The sequence below is a fragment of the Acipenser ruthenus genome, chromosome 2 (assembly GCF_902713425.1).
Source record: "Acipenser ruthenus chromosome 2, fAciRut3.2 maternal haplotype, whole genome shotgun sequence".
Taxonomy (NCBI): Eukaryota; Metazoa; Chordata; class Actinopteri; order Acipenseriformes; family Acipenseridae; genus Acipenser; species Acipenser ruthenus.
The window spans coordinates 60,720,732-60,744,668 of record NC_081190.1 but is presented as its reverse complement, the minus strand read 5'-3'; the positions used below and the strand labels follow the sequence as shown (position 1 = coordinate 60,744,668).

General features: G+C 38.7%; 1 protein-coding gene across 3 annotated transcripts; it reads right to left on the bottom strand.

The window, feature by feature from the left end:
- Window positions 1-302: 302 nt before the first annotated feature.
- Window positions 303-18,158, bottom strand: LOC117409541 (PDZ and LIM domain protein 3-like). Of its 3 annotated transcripts, XM_034015753.3 has the most exons (8): window positions 17,854-18,158; window positions 10,735-10,886; window positions 9,770-9,854; window positions 3,254-3,321; window positions 2,397-2,621; window positions 1,817-1,947; window positions 1,469-1,580; window positions 303-1,150 (listed from the first exon to the last, which is right to left on the bottom strand). In XM_034015753.3, exons 1-8 carry the CDS (start codon window positions 17,944-17,946, stop codon window positions 961-963), a joined length of 1,056 nt encoding a protein of 351 aa, XP_033871644.1. In that variant the 5' UTR covers window positions 17,947-18,158; the 3' UTR covers window positions 303-960. The 3 variants fall into 3 exon arrangements, with proteins under 3 accessions (XP_033871644.1, XP_033871646.1, XP_033871645.1); XM_034015755.3 differs by lacking the exon at window positions 2,397-2,621 and having other exon boundaries at window positions 17,854-18,135; XM_034015754.3 differs by lacking the exons at window positions 2,397-2,621; window positions 3,254-3,321 and adding an exon at window positions 3,587-3,774 and having other exon boundaries at window positions 17,854-18,112.
- Window positions 18,159-23,937: the final 5,779 nt, after the last annotated feature.

Here is a 23,937-nt window from a genome sequence, read left to right as displayed (position 1 = left end):
CAGGTTGTACCAAATTAAGGCATACTTTCTACCAAAATTACTGTTTTAGTAATCCATGTTTACTGTTTGGATGACACAAAGGAATAAAGAAATAGTTGTAAATGGACACAAAAAAACTAAAACAAATTCAATTATCAATTCTTATATATATATATATATATATATATATATATATATATATATATATATATATATATATATATATTACTGCAGAACATGTGAACATTTTCATTACACATTGGAGTTACATATGTTTTTGCACGTTATTGCATGTGCATAACACAACATATTATGATATACTGTTATAACACAACACTTAGCTTTTATTGAAGAAATAAATAGATAATAGTAAGCTATTTTCAGTAGTCACATATCCTCCTTACATAAACATTTTGTACATAGAGAAAGAGGAAAATAAGTGAGAAACCATACTGTGGTGTAAGTGCGTGAAAATACTACAATTACATTATACACTATACAGCTAAGAAGACTACAGACCTAAACTGTTTCTATTAATTCCATTGCATACTAATTGCATATCTGTTTATCTAAATATGTATATAAATGTTAATTTAGCAGTATAAGATACTTGAAGAAAATACTTATTTTTTATATGGAACATTGAAGGTACTGTTGTACAAACACTTTCTTTAAGTTCATTGTAGTCTTAGCACAGTTGTAAGCTACGAAATATGCACTGGCTAGGGTTTACTTGCTTATCCAGATAATTATGTAGCAGACTGAAATAACATGCATGTGTGTACACTCTGAACAAGATAGGCTTTTAGTTGACCCTTGTATTCTGTAGCAATTACTAACTATAAGTGGAGCATTCTCTTGTATGTTTTGCATTGAACCAAAATGTAACAATGTTTATATAGTGTAATGTACCATGCTGCACATTCCTGCTAATGTTAATCTCAATGGATTCTGAAGGAGTACTTCCAATAAGCAAGATGTTTAGGCTGTAGGGTAAACAGTGACTGCATCATATCCCTCTGGAGGCCTCATCCTAGACCTCGCGTGGGTCTCACAGTACAGCTGTCCCTCCACAAAGAAGTAGCCCTTCTGCTTCAGATTCATGTTACAGTCAGAGCACACAAAGCAGTCGGGGTGGCGAAACTTGTCACGGGCCTTCACAATGGTCCCGCTGTAAAGAAAAACCGAATGACTAGTACATCTGGCACGGTTTATCTGTAATAGGATTTAAATGTGATAAAATGTAGAAAAATTGCTGTTATTCATGAAATAATCTTTCACTTATACTGTATATTTAAATTAAAGACTAATCTGACAGTAAATGCTATCAGTTGCTTTATTGGTTATTGATATTTTAACAAAATTAGTTAGACTGGTTTTGTGGTGCATATGAATAAATACTTTAGCACAAGAACATTCTAAATACTGGTAGCCAGGGTCCCCTGACATTCAGCTTGCTTTGTTTTGTAAAAGTGAATGCAATACTCACACAATCCCATTGCCACATTTGTCGCACAACGGCAGCTTCTGAACACTTCCGGTAGGTCTACCAACCTTTGTGATGGGAGCTCTCACACTTCTAGTGACAGTGGGACGAGAACCTGCCAGTTGGGATTAAATAGCTAGCATTAACTGATAAAGTATTTTGAACACAGACAACTATTACTGTGGAGGTTTCCCCGGTGGTCTATTTCAAGGCACATGTGATGTTAACAGCGATGCCACCCTAAATCTTGTAAACCTGCTCTGTCACGATGTACACCTTTTTAAAATTTTATTTACTGATGCTTAGCAAATATAACACCGGGGTGACAACTACAGAGCCATGAATGCTCACCAGGATCGTCCTCCACGTAATCCTGCAGAGCTCTGAAGGAGCCCGACTGCCGAGGCTCATGGTATTCATCCTGATTCTCCTGAAGCATTTTGTACACGTGTGACTGCTCAATCGATGGCTCTGGTTCAACACTGCAGAATAAGTGGCATCATTATTTATTTTTACAGCAATAATTCATAGTGTAACATTTTTTGTCTCTGGTGCCCTAGTCCCTAGGGCCTAGTGCTACACATTTCTTCCAAAATGGTTACATAGTAATTAAGGATTTTGATTAAAATCTACAGTTTACGTTTTTTTCTGAACTGAATTGTAAAATGTCTGTCCTGTTATGTGCTGTTGCATAGTACAGTATTATGCTTCAGATCAAGCCTTTGAAAATACCTCACCATGCACTTTATATCTGAATGAAATGTTTCTTTTTTAAAAAAAATCAATTCTCAGTAGTTATTGTATATATGATCTTTATTAAAAATGACTAAGAATGTTTTCAATGATTCAGTGACTGCAAACATGGTGAAGACTTCCTGCAGTAAACTGACAGGGCAGAAACACATTCCCTGTAGCCTCCAGCTTTGATTACCTGAAAGCAGGTTTTTCAGTTAAAGTGGAAGACGCCTGTCCATATAGAGAGTTCATAATATTGGCATCTGAGTACAATTGTATGGGGGAGTTAAATTGGGCATGTTGAATCCTAAGCCCTGGCAGCTCTGCCACCCAGGTCTTTTGAGGAGACTCTTTCATTGCAACCTTTAAATCGCTGGGGGTGATGATGCGAGTGACCACACGGGGGTGCTTCTTGCATCCACTAATGACCAGGAATGACACATACGACAAAGACACCAGCATAACGACAATGAACAACAAACCACCACAGACATTAGCAGAGATGACAGGGGAAGACAATACAGATGAGACAACATTTTTGCAAGGGAAACATTTTAGAAATGATATGTATGGTAGTTACAAATCTTATTAATACATTTTGATTATGCTCTTGCAACAGGATGCCACACACTCAAACCAATAACAGGCTTTATCATACTACCATATGCATACCTTAAACAGACCTTTTCTAAACGTCATGCCCCTTACAAGATATGCTTCCCATAGACTTCATGTTATATTTGTGAAGTAATGTAAATGCTACTATAAACTACTCACACAAAAAATAAAATTAAAATAAAAACAGGTTAGTATACTTTGGAAAGCCATGCTGTCTTGTTTAGGTGATAAATGTAAAGATTACCAGTACAATTAATGTACATTTTTAAAATAAAAATGAAATTGTTCCAGTGCACAGTATACACATTGTAAACCTGGTTACCACATGTTTACCTCTAATTTCTAAACAGGGTTCGTTATATAATGCAGACTATGCTTATAACAGCCATAAAATGCAGATTGCATGCTTGATTGCAAAAACCTAGTGCATGTAACCTGCTTTGGCCTGAGACTACGAATGGTTTTGGTCTGACATTAAACTTGTGTTCGAAGTAGCCTAGGTCCTGTAAAAAAACAAAGAGGTTAGAAAGAGGTTAAGAGTGCTAGTGCATGGAAAGGCTGGATTACTTTGTTAAGATTAATGGGCAAACCACTGGTGTTGATTATGTGCATAGTATTTTTGTTTTTGTTATAGACCTATGTAAAATAAGAACAAAAGAGTTTTAGATACACAAAACGTAAGCCTCAAGAGCTGGGCTTATGGACATCAAAGACAAACACAGGATGAAGACAATTGGACATGGACAAATAAAACCCTTAAAAACTCACCCTTCTGGTTTGTCTTGAATGAGGCCTCTCATCTGTCCGTGGAGGGCGTCCTGGATGTTGCCGGCAGAGTACAGGCCTATAGGTGTGTTGTAGGCCGAACTCACTACCTGCCTTTTATCATCAATGCTGGCTGCGGCTACAAATGGCTGGGCTCTCCTATTATGAGCAGCACCGATTGGTTTTAACTCCTGCACATGGAGCCGAACAAAAACACACAACGCTACATGCTACAGTCAAAACAGTAAACAACGACAATAGTACCAATAAAGCTAACTGCATTGGCCACAACATGTTGGCTTCAGCTGAAGTCACCCATATGGAATGTGTATAGCTACTGAATGGTCAAAAGATTTGCATCACCTTATAAAATTAACTAATTTTACTTCATAACGTCGAATTAAACCTGCTGAATAATGTTACATTTACATATTGAATTACATACCGCTTTGTAGTTTTTCATATAACGGTACTTAACAAAAAAATTGAAAAATGTGACATTTCGAAATCTAACATGAAATACTGTACTGCTATTATGGCTTCCTGTAGACTTTTGCGATATCATTTTGTAGTTTTTTTGTTTACATGATGTTAAATAAAATATCTAAATTATGTTTACACACACACACACACACACACACACACACACACACACACACACACACACACACACACACACACATATATAGTTTATTTTAGTTTTTTAAATAATGTCTCAATCCTAAAATTCCAGGTGATGCAAAACATTTGGCCATAGCTGTACATGTACCTGATATATAATGGGACCTATTCACAAAAGTTGCACACAAGACTGTTTTAAGGAATGTGGGGTTTTTTTTGTTTTTTTTAAATACAATTTTGATTAATTAAGTAAAGTTTGCAGTTCATTAAAAAAAAAAAAATAATAATAATCAATTGTTTTAGAGAAGGTTAGAAGTTTAGAAATTATTTTATAAACAGTTCTTAAACTCATTCCTTACAAACATCTTGAATATTTTAAGATTAGGGCACAGTATTTTAATGTTGCATTAATAACATTGCAATTGGTTTTACAGAGTATTTTTATGTTATCTGTAACATATTGATTGTACACATGGACAATACATTTTAGAAATGACAGAAAGCAAGGGTCATTATATTCTATGTACAGAAAATGATCAGTACATACATGGGTTAGAACTGGGTTCCCACAAAGTTTTTAGGTTGTGTTAAAACACTGAAAGTGCAGCCTGCCTCATTTGGCCACGAACCCCCTGCCCCCCGCCCCCCCCAAAAAATGACATAGTATTACACAAATAATAATAAAAAGCAACATTCCATAAGAAAGCGCTGTGTACTATTCTTGTATTATTTGCTAAATATTTTTTGACTGCATAAATATTTATTATAACCCTATTATACATGTACATATAATATATTGTAGCATTTGCAGGAAATGAAGACAGGCTCACACAGGTATTTCAGATTCTCGAATGCAGCAGTTTATTAAGCCACAACTCTATACTTGACTAGTAAAGCATGCTGCTTTACTAGCCAGTGGTACAACTACAGCTGAGTAGTAGTGCTACTCAGACTGTGACAAAATAATCAAATAAAAGAAAATAAAATAAAATCCAAAGCACACTGTTTTGGCTGTGCACTACAGCCAACTAGGTGCAGTCTCTGGTTTCTTCCTTGGTTCTCTTTAGTCCCGCTTTTCTCTGGCTCTCCTTGGCTGTTTCTCTCCAATCTTTCTCTCTGTTCTTCAGCTCTCTTTCATCTCAACCTACCAGCTCTTTTAGTAGCCCGCTACTTATCCTTCCGTCCAGGCCAAGGCCCCCGGTGCACCAGCCACCAATCCCACAGCTTCCAGCTCTCGATTCCTTGATTGTTGCAACATTTTGTCCCCTGATCTGTGACAACAATGTTGCAACCAGGTCCCGCTTGTGCGGCAAGCCAAGATTCTGATTGGTGGCGATTCTCCCGTCTCTGAGTGGTAGCTGGATCCTATATACGGTGGAGCAGTGTGGAGTAGTGGTTAGGGCTCTGGACTCTTGACCGGAGGATCGTGGGTTCAATCCCAGGTGGGGGGCATCTTGTAACAATTGTAAGTCGCCCTGGATAAGGGCGTCTGCTAAGAAATAAATAATAATAATAATAATAATAATATACAACCTCCTCGATTCGCTCCAAGACCTGGCAAGGTCCTAGCTAGTGGCTGTCCCACTTGGGGCAGCGGCTCTGCCTCTGTTGGGGGCTGTACACCCAGACCAGCTCCCTCGCTGTGAAATGCCTCCCTTTGCCCTGGTGTCATAGTTTCTCTTCTGCTGGCAGCCCACAGCCTGCTACTGGTTCCTGGCGTAGCAGTGGGCCAACTCCAGGCAGTCCTGCAGCAGCCTGGCATAAGATGTCGACCACAACCCTCTCCATGGGTTCGTTGATGGGAAACTGCTGGAGTGGGGCATATGACCGATTCATGGGTCCTTTGCTGGCGGAGCAGCTGTCTTGCCTGCACCGTACCCAGTAGAACCCCTGTCAAACCTGGCGCAGGGTTTTAGTGACCCTGAAGTGCCCTGTGCCGGGGCTGCCATGGTGGACCTTCAGCATGTCCTCCCGCATTGCCTGGGGGACAACCACCTGCCACCTCACCTCTCCTGTAGCTGACTTCTTCCATTGGTGTTGCAGAACCCCAGCGCGAATGTCAAATCCAGCCCACTGCAGACACAGGCCCTTCCTCGCTGGGGACTGCAGTGCCACTTCTTCCCAGTGCGATGTTGTCCGTGGCCAGGGCTCCCAGCTTCTCTCCCGGTGCTCTGCTCCAGCGCTGGAGCTGGTCCTGTAAGCCCAGGTAGGAGTCGCAATCTCCGTACCGCCGTTTTAGAGCCGTCGTCAGTGCCATGTAGTCAACCCTCTCCTCTCAGCCCAGGTCCAACAGCACTTCAGATGCTAATCCCTTCAGGGCTTGGGACAGGTAGGTATATCCGGCCATATTCAGCCACGCACAGCTCGAACTGCACGAGGAAGGCTTCCAGGGAAGAAGTGCCGTTGAACTGGGGTGAGGCGGGCTGTTGGTTCGCTGAGGGTGGCAGCATCCTGCTCTCCTCTGCCCTGTTCTGCAGTGTCCTTGACTGGCAGGTGTCAGCCGGGGAGGGGGTGGACGGTGAGGAGGATCCTGACTGTGACTGACTGACAGCGCTGTGATCTGCCATCCAGAGGTCTCTCTCTCGGCTCTCCAGCCGTCACCTTTAGCCATGACAGCGCTCCCACTGTCTGTTCCTGACTGGTGCTTCAGCCTCCGAGATCCTGGCTCCCTTGAGCCCGCTGTGTGTCCTCTTCGGTATTCACTTGCCGCATCGTCTGGTCCACAATCCTATTTCAGGTTTTTGTATTTAGTTTTTCTTAATTTTATTTTTGGAACACAAAACTGTTTTAGTTTTTGTTATAAAAACAAATTAGTTTAGACCGACACTTATGCTTTTGCAGACTGGGGAAGGGGCAGGCAGGTAGCACAGGCCATGTGCTCCTTTGTTTGGCTCCTTCCATTTTATCATTTTGTATGTTTTTTAGTTTAAAACATTTTGTTTTAAACTTTTATTTAAAGTGCTGCTGCCTACTGGCACTTTAACACTAGAATGACCAAGGCGGTCATTTTGACCGGTTTGGGAATTTAAATTTAAATTTCTGTGCGTGTGTTTAAGATAAGGAGCTGTGGTTTCCTGACTTTTCCTAAATATCCTCCAACCTTCTTCTTTTTGGGCACCTTGTTCATGGCTCCACCAAGGCAAGAGACCACCTGGTGAATCTGCTCCTGGCTCTTGGTAAACTGGCCATTTTCATGACCAGGAAGCGTAAGATTTCCAGGGAGGGTCTCTTTGACTGGGCAGCCATGTTCAAAGCCCTCGTCCGGTCCCGGGTTATTTTAGAGCACGCCCATGTGGAGTCCGCTGGTGACATGATGGCCTTTGTAGACCAGTAGGCTCTAAATGGTGTGCTCCGTTCTGTCCTTTTTGGTGTACTTCTGCAATTAAATATTTAATTTACAGTCCTTTTTCCATTTTTTCTTTAAAATCAGTTAGATGTCCGTCCTTGTTAGCCTCGTTAGCTAAATTGATGTTTTTCTCCAGCCATCACTTGATGGCTGCAGTAGTTTAAAATGGTCATTTAAATAGGACTACAACTACCTCCACAGGGACAGTGGACTTCCTGCAACTGCAGCAAGCTAATCTTAAGCCTGTCTGTTTTGTTTTTCTTTTTCATGTTTTCGTTTTTCTAAAACAAATCTTCCTCAATTAATTAGGCTTAAGAGATGTAAACCTATGAGATCAGGTTTAATTCAACAGACTGGTGGTGTCGATAGCCCGCAGCCATAATAAAGCCATTGACAATGAATTCCCAGCTATGCTAATTTATAGATACTACTTAAGTCTAGTGTACAGTGTATTGCATCTTATAGCTAAGGGACAGAAAAGTCTAAGATTAAAGCAATCAGCTATCCGATCACCAAACACGAAGATAACAAGGGTAAAAGAATGAACAAAAATATCTGTGCTTTGCAAAGGGCTTCGTTATTTATTTATTTGTATTGCAAAGTGCTGCATTTTTTTATTTGTAGTAGCTTCAGTATTTCTTTTAAAACGCTGCTTATAAAATAACCAAACTATAAAGCACTATCATTGGCAATAATTTGAAATGTTGAATAAATGGTGTCACGTGAAAAAAAAATACTGAATGAAGAGGTATCTAAACCCCTCCTACTGTACCCTTATGTTTTCCTGTTTGGTCAAAGAACCTTGCCATGGCTGCTTCTGGCAGCTCTCAGACAATAAAGGATTGCTTGGTGGTACGGCCTTTACGTATAGTAGAAAGTTGCGCAAGGTTACGTCAGAAACGGGATTTTCAGTGCTGAAGTCTTGTAAGCATAATGTATGACTTCCGGACATGTTTCCATGCAAACAAAACAGAGTTTTTGGTCAATTGTACGGCTTTTCAGCGTGAGAAGATGATTTACCCACCCCTTAAATCGTACGCTTCCTATTGAACAGTGGTACTCAACTGGCCCTTGAGATCTAATCCAGACCAAGTTTTTACTCCAAGCAGGTTCTAATGTAGTTAATTGAAGCTGCTAAGAGGCAATTAACTAATTTAGGACCTGGCTGGAATAAAGACTAGGAATGGAATTGATCTCGAGGGGCAGAGTTGAGTACCACTGCTATAGAGCATGGGATGTGCGTGGTTTGTGTGAGCTGCACCACATAAATAATGATTGTGGAGAGAGTGACAACTTTCTAATCTGCATGGAAACCCAGTCGCTGTCTAATCAATAAGGATAACATTATACTTGCACTATAAAACTCATATTTTCAGTGAAACAAAAGTTTACCATGATAAACTAGCTTTTCCCATGCTTATACTGTTTGTTTACTATTCACATTTTCACTCTGCTTTACTGTAGCTATGCTTTTATCATGGTGCTCCTCAGAGTAAACTTTTATAACAGATTCAGAAAATACAGACTCTATTATCCCGTCTTTTACCCAGATACACAGAAGAAGTTATTGCACATTTTCAAGACAAAACATTAATAGAGAAACACAATGGAAAAACAAAGTCCAGCTCTTGGGTTCAAACCAATCTAAGCATAAGGGATTTGAGACAGATTCTGTTGTTTTATTGTATGTTTGTAAGTGTTCAGTGGCTACCTTTAATCAACTTGAGAGTGTATTTCTTTGCTGTACCAGGCCTGTGAGCGAAGCGAATCTTGTCTGTCATACAAAAAGTGCAAGATAAAGTACACTCTCAAATGGATTAGAGGTAGACACAAACACATATAAACAGAGTATAAGTCATTCAATCTAAAAAAAAAAACTAAAAAAAACAAACTTACATTAATGTAGATTCTGTTGTGGTTTAAATGCTTATAATTCTTTTATTTTTATTTTTTATTATATTCTGAATGTGAGATCTCCACTCTCAGTGACAATATAAGTGAAGTTGCTTTTAATAGGTTCCAATGGAGAAGAAACTTATAATAAAATAGTTAAGAGAATTGTAGGGTTAGTCAACAGAGGGTTCCCAAAACTGGCTGGCTATGCCCATGAAATTTCATATGTTTGTTTGTATGTACATATACACAGCCCAGTGCTGTACATTTAAGAAAGTGCATGAAAGGTAAATACATGGTGAATCTCAATGTTGCATGGTACGTACCTGCTGTTCAGCTTCCAAATTGATTTTAAAAGGATGGGCTTTACCACCTTCTGTGACTTGAGGAGACCAAAGCTTGGTTTCTGGCCTGAAATAAGATCAGTAAATGTCATTACTAATGTGAAATTGCTGAACTACCATCTCATGTACTGTAGCATAAATACAGTATTGCTTGTAAACAGTTTTCTTTATCCTAATGTGGTACCAGAGATCATGTTTTGAAATGAAAATACATGTTTGCTATAGCATGTGTTTCTTTACAAACTGCACATCTGAGACCTATATATTGTAAGAGCATGCAGGAAGCATTTTATGGAGCTATATTATTAGCTGCAATATCTTTAAGAAAGTCTCTGTTTCAGCAGGGAAGTGTACCCATAGTGGTATTTTTTATACTGGCTTCATCATAGTCTGTGTGCAGAAACAATAGTAATACAAACACATATGGAGGTAATGAGATAATTAGCAGATACAAAATAGATATTTCACAAATACAGACGGCACAGAGTTTCCTTTCATATTCATTATAAAGTGCTCTGCTCACTATACATTGCTTTTTGTAATTTTGAAAAGATGCTTACACTGTGTGTTCTTTTCTGAAATCAAAACTTGTCTCTCTTGAACATGAAGCCCCATTATTATTAGCTGTTATAAAGCAGCCCTGTTGTAGAGACATGCTATGCAAAGGATGTATTTGTTAGTTAAAGTAGAGTTGTCAAGGGTATGACATTATTTACAATTACCCTTCCTATGTTGTTAAAAGTTGTGGAGGTACCCATCTTCTACAAAGTCTATATTGGACATTTCTATCTACTAAGTCAAGCTTTAAGCTTTTTTCAAAGTCTGTCTGGTATGAATAACATACCATTTGATATTCATTAAACTGCTTGGCTATGGTTATTCTACAAATATTGTTTAATATCCTTTAACCCTGTAGAGTTATGGCAACAACGCTTTTATGTTGTTACCTCTCGATCTTCAGATTCAGTTGATTTGTGGAATCCTTGATTATATTCTGAGCTTCACAATGAGTCATGCTTTCTGTTGTTACACCATCAATGGAAAGAATAATGTCACCAGGGCAAAGGTTGGCTAGTGAGGCCTTGCTTCCTGGGGTAATCTAAACCAAAAGAGAGAAAAAAATCTATGAAAAAAAAATACTAAATGTTCTGATTTTTATCACTTCCCAAATCAGTTCCCGAATTTAAAAACAGACATTACCATACAAGGGAATGTTTATTCAGTATAGTGAAGTTCTTACTGCTGTAGCACAATTCCTACCAACTGTTTGGTTACAGAAATTATGTAAATAAAAGAGCACCTCTGTGTTTACATTTTCTGTTTAAATTAACTTCCTTTGGGTTTCAAAACATAATAATTAAAAATAGCTATAATCATGTACATTTCAAATATGTATTGGTACAGTATTTAATTACGTCTAACACTATGACCTATAAATGTTTGGCTCCAGTAAGTGTTTGTATGAATGGATAGCTACTTGTGCAAATCTTTTCAATTCAATGAAGTACACATTCAACGCTATAGTATTCATTTGAAAATGGTTGCAGATGGGTCATTTTATCTTTATTTTATATTTCACATGTAACAAAAGAACTGACTGGTACTTAGTCACCACGGTTACTGAAAATATATATTAATTAAAGTGCCAGTCTATTCTAAAGCAATAGATACAACTAGACACAACAACTTTAGACACAACTTGGAAAAAGATCCTGCTGATCCAGTTGACTTTGGATGCCATACAATGTTGTTTTAATCTAGTTTGTATTTATACCTCACAATACTATATTTTTCTTAATTTTTGCTAGAATGTTGTGTACATTTTGGGAATAACTAGTAGGACTAAGGGATATTCAAACACTTTGGAGTTTATAATATTTTAAAGTGTTACTGTTAAAAAACACTATCCAGTCCACTGTATAAAAACAATACAGGCAGAAAACCAATTGTAGGGGGTGGGGGTGGGGGTGGGGGTGGGGGTGGGGGGTTGCAAGGGGTGTTGTTCCTCCAGTTAAAACCACACTGGGTTAATATAGAATAAACCAATGGTAAAGAGGTTGCTGTGTTCTGATCCCAACACAGGCCTGCAGGATTGATAACAGATATTCTCTGCAATATCAACAGCAAACCCATTTTTATATTACAGTATAATTTTGTGGCTATTTTATACTTATTCTATTAACAATAAATATCTCATAAAATATATTTTAAAGTCAGATGTTTTCATGTAGAAAATTGGAAGCAGACAGACCAGAGGACATAATCTAAGTCTAGGTTTCTTGCATGGGAATCGCACACAGACTAGGGTTGACTGATCACTTTAAACACAATAAAACAAACAAACTTCTATACTGTTTCTAAGGTCTGTTCTTTGCCAACTTTCTACTATGGTCCAGCTTGAATACTGTGTTACAAAATGGTTGTGAAGTAAGGACTACAGGGACTCACTGGGCTAGTCTACATGAGTGGTTTGTCTCATGTGAATTGACAATGTGCATGCATGTTGGCAGGGAAAGCTTGTGAAAATGCCCCAAAAAGTGGTCTCAATTTCATGTGAGATTACACATGGAAACACGAGTTCTCATGAAAATGTTAATTAGTTCGTTCAAGTGCCTTGCCTAAAGCCACTATAAAAGTCACGTGGGAATACGTCAGTTACCATGGTCCAAAGATGGCAGCAGGGAAGTTAGTTTTTTGTTTGCAGTTTTTCCTTATCATATTGATGTTACAGATAACTCCACTTTTTTCTCCGTCTTCCCTAAAACTTTGCATAATGCTAATCAGTCCATGGATCTAAATGTGTTTGTTATTATTATTATTTATTTCTTAGCAGACGCCCTTATCCAGGGTGACTTACAATCGTAAACAAAAATACATTTCAAGAATCACAGTACAAGTAATAATACAATTAAGAGCAAGATAAATACAATATTCATAATAAGGGAAGAGGATATGCTTCGAAAATTGTTTAACCCACTCTCAAAATAAAATGTGGTGTGGAATTTTGACTTATTTCTTGGGAATCAACAATAGTACTCAATATTCCAATACTTTATTTAGCAGAAGCAGTCATACAACTACAGCACAAATGAGGATCCTATATTGCTATAAAGCGATACAAAATAAGCTAATGAAACAAAAATGTGATACAAAATAAAAGTACACCGTCTTAGTGCATCTCTAACAGCAGGATCCTCTTCATATCGCTGTTCCTCTGCTTCAGTCACCGTCAACAGTCACTGATGCCTGAACACCTCCTTACAGTCCTGGTACAGATTGTGCAGGATACAGCAGGCAGTAATAATTTGAGGAGCAAAGTCGTGGTTCACTTCAGTACACTTTAGAAGTATCCGCCACCTCCCTTTCAATAGCCTAAACACCTGTTCAACTACCACCAAGGAAGAAAGTAACATACAGCTCTGTGTAGGCACTCGTTCATATACTCCAGCATCTTGTCCTTTTCTATTTTTGTTGTTTGAGAACTGACAGCAATGGCAAGTGCCCACATGATATTGACAGCATTACAACATTATCTCCACTGGGAATGCGTGTCTCCATGGAGAAACATAGAAAAAACAATTAAAATGTACATAGAACCATGAAATCAAAATGGATTTCTGCAGAGATTGATCTATGGATGTTGTGCACAGGGATTTGTAGAGATGCACAAATATTCCATGTAAAAAAAGTTTACATGAAATTCCATGCAAGTTCCGTGGACACCGTGGAGATTTCTGATACAGGGCATGTAAGTAATATATAAATCCATTCACCCCAAATACATTTTTTTTCTTACATACTGGGTTAGTATATCTGCTTGGTGGCTTGTGCCCTTCTGGAATTCGGGGAGGGTGATCAAATTCTATATATAAGAGAATCAATTAGGCAGGTTAATTTGATATCATAAACATTATTTTAGTGTACAACTCATTGTAAAGAACAACCAAAAAACCTTTTGCCATAAAAGACAAAATAAGTGAAGGCATGCGTTGCAATTAAAAAGTGAAGGAATTTGAATGCATGTCAGTTTTAATTTGTCACGATAGAGAACAGATTGGATATTATCTCAATAAAGATAGAAGCTGAGCAGTGTGACCTGCACAGTCTTCACGTCAGGGCAGTAAATCATTATCAAAATTAAACACATGAGTCACCAATAAGCACAGAGTCTGTATTAAGTCTGGAAGAGCTGAACATGCTTTGGTTCAGGGCCCTGTTTTAAGATCCTGCCAGTAAGAGGATATGTGACCTTATAAAATAGAAACCTCTTACTGTTGCTTCATCATGAAGTAGAGTGTTTAGTATTATTATTCACTGAACATGATTTAATATTGGGTAGTTTTGTATTTAAATGTCATTATATTCATTTTATGTAGCCAAATGAGCTCCTAAAAACTCTTCATCAGAAGGGCATAAGTGCAAGGCAGTGACACATTCATACAGTTGTACCGTTTTTAATGACAAACATGTACTGTATATTTCTCTCCCATTCCCAGAGGACCAAAATTATGTAACTCCAGAAGATGTTTACAGGCAGGTAAGCAATCTCACAATTGTGTTTAATTAATGTGCAAGATTGCACATTGTTTTGTGTCAGAGATGTTTATTGCCATAAAATGGAAGTAAAAAATCATAGGATAATACTGTAAGTGTACTGCCTCACCTAAATAATAAATAATATCTTCATGGATTAGATTAAGAGGGAGCTTTAAATGCCTTTTGTGTTGTAATGCTACTATTATTAGATCATTAAGGATGTTTTCACCAGAGTGCGGTGTCATACTACAGCTGGGGAGACTCATTGAATGTTTGTTGATGTAATTGCTGAGGCATTTCACCTCCCTTCGAGCAGGGTTCTGGACCTGACATCAATGTCTGTTACGCTGTAGACCTGACATTACCCTCCGTTCCCATTCCTCTTGCATGGTCATTCCTCTATCTTTGCAGCTGCTTCTCTCCTCACTATACCTTGTAGTGAAGCAAACAGCCCCCTGCTTCATGATAGAGTTCCCCTATTAGGTTTTTTTCAGCGAGACACTCCTGTTCTACTTTCACAACAAATTTACACAGTATGAGATCAGTGGTACTTGTAGTGGATTATTACCACATTATGTAAACTCTGATAAGTCTTAAAGGAGTGCAAAATAAACATTTTAAAATGTCTTACTTCTTAGAAGCAATCTTTTCATTTTTCAATTTAGATTTCTATAATAATAATAATCTGGTAGTTTAATTTGGTAGTTTATTTGGGGTTTTTCTGGGCAGCAGTGTGGAGTAGTGGTTAGAGCTCTGGACTCTTGACCGGAGGGTTGTGGGTTCAATCCCCATTGGGGGACACTGCTGTTGTACCCTTGAGCAAGGTACTTTACCTAGATTGCTCCAGTAAAAACCCAACTGTATACAATGGGTAATTGTATGTAAAATAATGTGATATCTGTATAATGTGAAATAATGTATAATGTGATATCATGTAACAATTGTAAGTCGCCCTGGATAAGGGCGTCTGCTAAGAAATAAATCAAATAAATCATATATGTAGACATTTCAACTATAGCATTACATGATTAAAGCTGCTGCTACTTCCTATACCTATGTTGTATATTAATTTGAATCAAACTGTCTTACTGCAATTAGACTATGGTATCTACAGCAAGGGAACAGATTAGGCTCCAGGAAGCAGACTGGTATATAGCATTTGATAAAAAAAAAGAAAAGCAGCAACATATTTTCATTATATCGCACTGAAAAGAGGGCTGACTTTAGAGGTTGCATATGGTTTAAGAGGTGAGAAAATAGGGTTTTTTATTGCAGCTTTAATACTTAGCTCTAAACAACTATTCTAACGGTAACAATTTCCAATTTCCAACTTCAAATTACATTTCATGTAAATCTCATCTGTTCATTTTTAATAATGAACTCCCTCCCAGTCAATCAGAACCATTTTTTCCCAAAGGAGCAAGCAAAGTTCAATCCTAAAAAAATCATATGGATGTCCTGCTCTTAACGAAAGATGATTTATAATTATTTGACATTAACAATATAAATGTTATGAATCTGTGTCTTACTGAATAAATGTGTATTTTTTGTGTGCGCTTTGGTTGACAGGATCACTCATGATACAGTTTTTCAGTATATCTCTAGATACAGAAAAACACATTTTGGCCAGTTGATACTAACGCTTCTTCAAAAATCAAATCAAATCATGGCTTAAAGGGTCAAAATCTAGTTGGGAGTTGTGCTAAACCATTCTGTTTACTTTCAGTTTTTATAAACAAATGTATTTATCAGTCAGGAAAAAGACATTGTTTAATAAACTTGTCAGGGTATTTTACACAGTTCACCCTATTAACAGAGAACAGAGTGAATATGCTGACTACAAATTTCTGAAAAAGAAAAAAATAAACAACAACTAAGATATATCTGTATATAAAATACAGCTAAAACATGAAACAAACTGAACTTTTGGTGCAATCTGCATGTGCTGTGACACACTGAGAGTATTTTCTTTTAGACATTTAGACACAACTGGGTGCTGGAACCAAAGCTGGGGTAACTTTAGACCTTTAATTTGATTCTATTAGAACATCATACTATGCAATATGTCCTTGTTGGCTTCTTCACAGTAACTGAATTAACATAAAAGAAAAGGTTTTGGGAGATAACTACAGTTTCTTGTTGGTATAACTTGAATATGACTGCTACTTAATGCTTTATACAGTACTAAAACCTTCAGCATTTAAAGCTAAAATATATTAATTAACCAATGATTCATAACAGGTTGGTATCAGTTGAATGTACCGGAATGTTATGTATTACATTTCAAGATCACCACTTGACACGTGGTTTTGTGTCACAGACATAACTGTGTTAATACTGCAAATAAATCAGTTTAAAATCATAAATGCAACATAAATTGGAAAGATCAAAGAGACTATTAGGAATGTCTTCACTACTAATAACAAACGACTCCATTGCTCTTCCTGATTGCTCTTTGAAAGCATTCTCAATTTAAACTGAAATATGAAGACAAGCTTTTGATATTAAACAAAAAGCCACAAAGGTTTATTGATCCATTTGTTAATTTTGATTAAAAAAAAAAGATGATTAACTTTTCATCATATTGTATATGTGAACTGTGACGATATTATAACTATTTAATTCTGGTGGCTCTTTCACTAAATGCATAAGGAGTTGAAGTTCAGTGCAGCCAGCTCATAGATTTATGTGTCTGTTGTGACAGAAATATTTACATATCCTCTACCTTTTTAGGTATCACTGCTTTTGGCACATAATTATGTCATCCTTTGGCAGTACACTTGCTTCAACAGCTCATTTAGTGTTGTCTTTCAGTGTTTGTTCTGGCTAACGACAGAAAAGCTTTAGGAGATGACATTTGCTCTTGAAACAGGTGTGATGATCCCTGCAGGGTTTTGTTTCAAATGTCTCAGCAAACATTACACATTAAGTTCCTATGAGCACATTTAACCTGGTTAGAGTCTTAATAAATGCCTATAATTAGTACATGTTAGAATTAAATGTTTGCATATCAGTAATTTAATTTAATCATAACATACGTATAATTATGTATCATGTTAAACAGCCCAGTGTGTGTGCATGTTATATATATATATATATATATATATATATATATATATATATATATATATATATATATATATATATACAGTATATATACAGTATATATATAATAACAACAGACTGTGGATAAAAGTTTTTGGTCACAGAGAGGTAGGTTCTGTCTGATGACATTACAAACCATGAGAGCGATGCTAAGCAAAACTGTTATCTGCAAGAAAGCATGCCCAGATGGTCAACCTGATAGCAAACCATCTGGGCTGTGAAAACAGTTGCTTATGGCTGAGAAGATATACTGGAGATCTTAATTCACATTGTTTTTCTTTATTATAAGACACACAGCAAATGACCGGAAGAGATTCTGTTGTACTTCTGCCATAATCTGCCCTCTCTGAAATACACCCAGCACAGATCATTCAATGTCTTTACATGTTAAACACTTTTCTAAACATTCATTTAAAATTACTCACCCTTGATATGGTCAATGGCTGATTAAAATCCTTTCCACCAGTCAGTCTGAATCCCCAAGGGGCCGGACCTTGCAAAGCTACATTCTGCGGCATTTTTGCTACTTATTTGCTATACTTCTGTGTTAGGTAACAGAAATAATCATTTATAGCTGTACTGCCCTCCCAAAAGGAACAACTGCTCCTCCTGTGCTGTGCTTTAGCAGCCCATGTCTCGGATCCTTTTAAGATCCTCCTTTGGGTGTCAGAGTGGCCCCGCCTCCTGGATGAGGTCATCTGGCAGCCAGTGGCAGCTCCTCAGAGAGCAAGAGCTGAGCTCTGTCTCTCAGGCCTCCGCTGGACTCTTCTCAACAGCCTCACAGACACCTGTGCACAGCTAGATATCAAATGAGATCAAAGGTGCTGACCTGAAGCACATGGCTTGCCTATGAAATAAGCACACAGGTATGGCAGCAGCACCAGAGGATATGTAATATGAAATCCCTGCTGTCAGCAGCTGCTGACTATTATAAATGTAAGTTACTTGATATACATTGACAGATTTACTAAGTGAAAACAGTCAGCTTGTTAATCTTTAAAAAATAATATGTTGCCTTTATATCATTAACTGACTTTTCATTAAAATATATATATGGTATGCCATTTTTTACCCACTTTATTTCCTTGTTCTACACTGAATCACATTTTCAAGAGGGATGGGGCACCTGTGCTTTTCATTTGAGGGCTTCTGAAATGTTTGCTCATTTGGTATGTTTGAAAGTCTAATTGAGCAGAGCACAGAGAAATCTATCTGCTCAGTTTTTTTCTTCATTTAATCCACCCCTCAATTTCTGTTTATTGCACATAAATATCCACTTGGATTCCAGCCCTACTTGTGGAAGTTTTATTTCAAGTTTTATATTGTTGGACATTTACATTATGTAGTTTGCTGCCAGAAAGGGGTCACCATAGAATGGGATCAGTATAATAAATATTATTATTATTATTTGTTTATTTAGCAGACGCCTTTATCCAAGGTGACTTACAGAGACTAGGGTGTGTGAACTATGCATCAGCTGCAGAGTCACTTACAACTACGTTTCACCCGAAAGACGGAGCACAAGGAGGTTAAGTGACTTGCTCAGGGTCACATAGTGAGTCATTGGTTGAGGTGGGATTTGAACCGGGGACCTTCTGGTTACAAGCCCTTTTCTTTAACCACTGAACTTTCTTTGCTGTCACTACAAGGACACCCTTGTTGTAATCCAACTGTGCAGCTAAGATCATACCACATTGACACACACTCATAAGACAGTTGCACGCTTCACTGAAACTTGAATTCCCTTACAGAGATTACAAGTCTCTCTTAAATGTGTACTCTCTGAAAATATTTCACTGTTTTAAGCTCTCACCATTCCTCTCCAAGACTTTTCACATTTACCCATGTGAGGTATATATGGGTAATTCATTCTGTTTATAAGTCAGGTATCATAATTCAACATTTCAAGGATGATCTAGTCAGCCTTTATTTCAGTGGCTGTATAATTCTGTAAATTCCAACAAAATGTAGAAACATCTGCTGGCTGATTTATGTTCTGATGTTAAAACTTCTCAAGACTTCCAATCTTAATACCAATTTCTGTTAGTTACAATATTCTTGCTTTCAGACAGCGAACAGAAGTGGTGCCGTGGCATGACGGTGCTTCCCACTCCTTCAAAGATAGATTCCCACTATGGGAGAACATGGTGGCCAGATCTGCAGCAGGTTATGTGTTCAGCAACAAATGGGATTTGGGAGTATTTAAGCAATGACAGCTTTAGGCACCAGCAAGCCATGGATTTCAAGTGCATGAGGAAGTAGCGATCAGTCTCAATTAATCATCTTCCTAAACTTGGCTACCACTTAACATTATCACAGAACTGTCTGGGGTAGATCTTACTGTACCTGCGACTCGCATTAACAGTAAAATCCATTATTATTGGGTTTATCCTGTACATATGATTTACTTCCCATATACTGAAAATCATTACAAAATAATTTTACTCTAAAGCAAGACTTTATTTTTAGCTCCCCCACCAGACTGATACTTCAGCACTCTATTCTGCAGCTTATAACAATACATATGCTAATGCCTCCATCTCTCTCTTTTACCCCTTAAAACAGGTGTACTTGGCTTCCAGTAGTGCAACAGAGCAACCCTAAGTGAGAGATCAGTCACTCCGTGGCTTAGGTCTGAGAGTAAACACTACTGCTAAATTTGGCCAAATTGTTGCCTTATTTGGTTTGAAGTTAAGGCTCATTCAGGCAACTGAGACTGTGCAGGCACATTCCAAAAGTATTAATCTGGATAAAACCCAATAGGTCTTGAAGTTTGGCTAAAATCCAAATTTTTAAATTGTCTGCTAAATACTGAATACTTTTTTTCCATCAAGCTCCAAATGTAAATCTAAGCTGTGGGATGTGAGGGGGTATTTCTGTATGGTTAACTCTATAGAGTCTTATTTTGAACCAGTTTGTTCTTCTCATTATTCTGTATAGGCATTAATTGAAAATAAAATCATATTGTTAGAAACATGATATTTTTATTTATAAACATGGGTAATAGTGAATTTAATCAGGAATAAAGACAATTTAAGTGAACTATCCCTCCTCCTCAGAAGTAATTTGTCCAAATCATTGCAAATCAGTAAAGTCAGAACTTCTTGAGATGTTACATTTCTAAATAACTGGTAAATCATACCAGAATGCATTGCGATTTAAGTTGAAAAGCCTGAACTGTCCCAAACTGTCTCAGTGAACATGGAGTCATATGGTAAACCTAATTACACTAGCACTAGAGTTCTATTTATAAGCCAGGAACACAAATTGCACGGCCTCTTACCTATGGCTTCCATCTACAGTGTTATAAATTCTAGTTTGGGTGCCTCATAAGATGGTGGCCTGAAACAAACAGTTGTCTTTTATCTCCAGTACACATTGTTAACCACATCCTATTTAGATACAGTACTTCTTTTTTTAAGAGAAGTTCTTAAAATGCAGGATTTTACCTTGTATTGTGTTGTTACTATGGGCAGCAGAAACTGTGTAATCTCGCATAGACACAGTTAAATTAAATTTGCAGTTCATGAAACCCTTTCCCATTGATTTACAAATGGTTAGAAGTTTATCCTCATTTACAAACATTCGGTGTAACTAGAGCCCATGGTACAGTATGGGTGTTGAGGAATGCAGTATCTTTGATCATTTCTTATTCTAAAAAAATGAAAAAAATGGGCTTACACTACATCACATTAGATTACAAGTCTTTTTTTTTTCCATTTAAGGCTGCCATTGTTTTAAGACCACTGCAACTGTAATGACATAATACTTCTGAGGCTTTAAACATAGCCTTTACGAGTGCTTGTTGTGGTTTATTTATTTAGCATTGGTTGCTATCGAAGCATGAGAGCCAGGTAAACCTGTCAGTTTAAGAACATTTATGCAGCTGTTTATAGTGTACGTATATGAGAATCCCACCACTGAAAAGATCTGTAAACAAGACAAGAGCTCAATGGTGCCATCAAGTGTCGCAAAAGTACATAGACTTGAAAAACAATATTGTGAAGTTATTTATATCCACTTTAAAATATTTCATTTAGCAGTAAACTGAAGTTAGCTGGCACGCACAGATATTTTTGACTACCATGTTTCAAGCTGTTTTGTGAAAATATACTTACGTTACTGATGGCAATGGGTGATAGTCGGACAACACAATAACTAAATGGACACTCATTGGTGTGAGTGGCAATAAAAAGGAAAAATACTCATTCATTATTATGATTTTTTTGCTTCTCTTGTAGATTTTCAACCATGTTTTGTCCTCAGTTTGAAAATCCTGTCTCATGTCCTGTTTCTACTTTCTGGTGCCCCCGGCTACAGCTGCCCAGGGCAACAAAACAGGGTGTTTCCACTGCTCATACAAATGGCTGAGCGCGGCTATCTGGTCAGAGTTTGTATCTCATACTTGAGGTAGGCAAGCTGGCTACAAAGGAATTACGTCATCACGTAGCCAGGAGGTGCGTGTGGAGAGGAAATGGACTGCAAAATCGCTAGCATTGTGGCTTGTTTTCTTTCTATAGGTAAAGCATGGATATGACATTTTCTTTATTGTTTTTCTTTAAGCTTTATTGTATTATATTGTCTGAAATACGCCCCATTTGTACCTGTACTGAGAACGCGTGGACGCTGCTCTGGCATTTTGCAGGGTGTCAATAACCCTTTTGGACAGACCCAGACAGCTGAAATGCAGCCGTTCAAGGGGTCAAATCCACAGCTGCAGGCTTGATGGGTCGGGATGCCATAAGACCCCCCCGTGCCTGACTGAGCACACTGGTTGGGCTGTCTCCACGGCTGGCTGCTCAGGAGCTGCATCAGGGCTGAAAACCAGAACCTCCTGGGCCAATAAGGGGCTACTAAGAGTACCTTGGCCCGGTCCTGCTGGGAGCATGACGAGTGGTCCAAGCACACTCCTAGATAGAAGTCTGTCTGAGAAGGCGTGAGCTGGCTCTGCTTGATTCAAGTAAGGCCGAACCATTGAAAGTGGCCGGTGACAAATTCCGTGTGGGCGTCTGCCTGTGCTGGAGACGCCCACATGAGTCAATTGTCCAAATAATTGAGTACTCTGATGCCTTTGAGTCTCAATGGGGCATCAGGATAGCTTCCATGTACTTCAGAAAGGTACAGGGTGCTAGAGAGAGGTGAAATGGCAAGACCCAGAACTCATACGCTGTTTCCTGAAATGCGAACCGCAGGTACTTCCTGTGCGCTGGTTTTACGGGGATATGGAAATAGGCGTCTTTGAGGTCCACCGTGGTGAACTTGTCACTTGGCCTGATTGACCGCAACAGCTGTTGTATAGTCAAAATTTTGAACCTACTTCGACTCAGATACCACCATCCCGCTTGGACACTGGGAAGTACCTGAAGTAGAACCATCCCTCCAACTGGAGAGGGTCTATCATGGGAATAGTCTGTTTTTGCAGTAGAGCTGCTACCTCCTAAGCCACCACCGCAACGTGCTGTGGGTCTGTGACTGATGTTACATTCACGCCCCGAAAGGGAAGGGGGACTGCATGAACTGCAGTCAGTAGCCGGTCTGAACGGTAGTAAGCACCCAGGTGTCCGTGGTGCACTGATGCCAATACTCCTGATGTCTCACTGAAAAGGGTCCTTGGCCTGTGGCAGCAAACTCCTAGGGCTGCTGCACAGCTTGTGGCTTGGCCTGAGGCGTCTGTCTCTGCGTCAGGCATCGGAACCTATTGTAGCCTCCGTGGTGAGCAGTTGTGGGCTGGTTCTGAACACCACCTCTGGCAGCAGGCGCAGCCGCCTGTGCCGGTCTTTGACGCTTCTGGGGCCTAGGGCGCCAGTTTGCCGCTGGTTTGCACACTGGGGGTGGTCACTTGGGAGGCAAGCGCGCCAGCTCCTTCGTGGATTCCTGCTGCAGCATCTCGTCCACCGCGGGACCAAAGGTATGCCCTGGTGTAATAGGGGCATCCAACAGTGGTGCTTTGTCCCCATCAGGCACATGTGCCTGGGAAAGCCAGAGCTGCCTAGGTGTAGCTATCAGCGCAGCCAGCTTTCTACCTACAGCGCAGCCAGCTTTCTACCTACAGCCTGCCTGTTCAGTTTTGATAGACGGAGCAGATTCTTATTAACCAGGCAGAGTTGTGGTAGTGACGGTCTGTCAGACAGGGACCTCAGCAAATAGGACTGGTAGGCTACTAGAATACTATTAAAGTTGCCCAGCCGTGCGGCAAACGTTGACTGAATAAGAAAAGAAAAATATTTTTCTCCACAAAATACAGTAAAAACAATTACTTTAATTATACAAACCGTCTCGTAATTTTGGCTGGAGCGAAAACGAGAATAAAATAACTCCAGCTGGAGCTATTGCAGCCTGGGGGAGAGCACAAAGTCAGGTTACGCTGCTTGATCCCTGGGAAGGAGCGACTCAAGCCACTGGCTTCACGCGGGGCACAAGGCCGCACCGTGACGTAACAAACAACAGGTTATAGTACACAAATATACATAATTAGTAAAACTAATACAGCGTTTATTTTTAATATCACA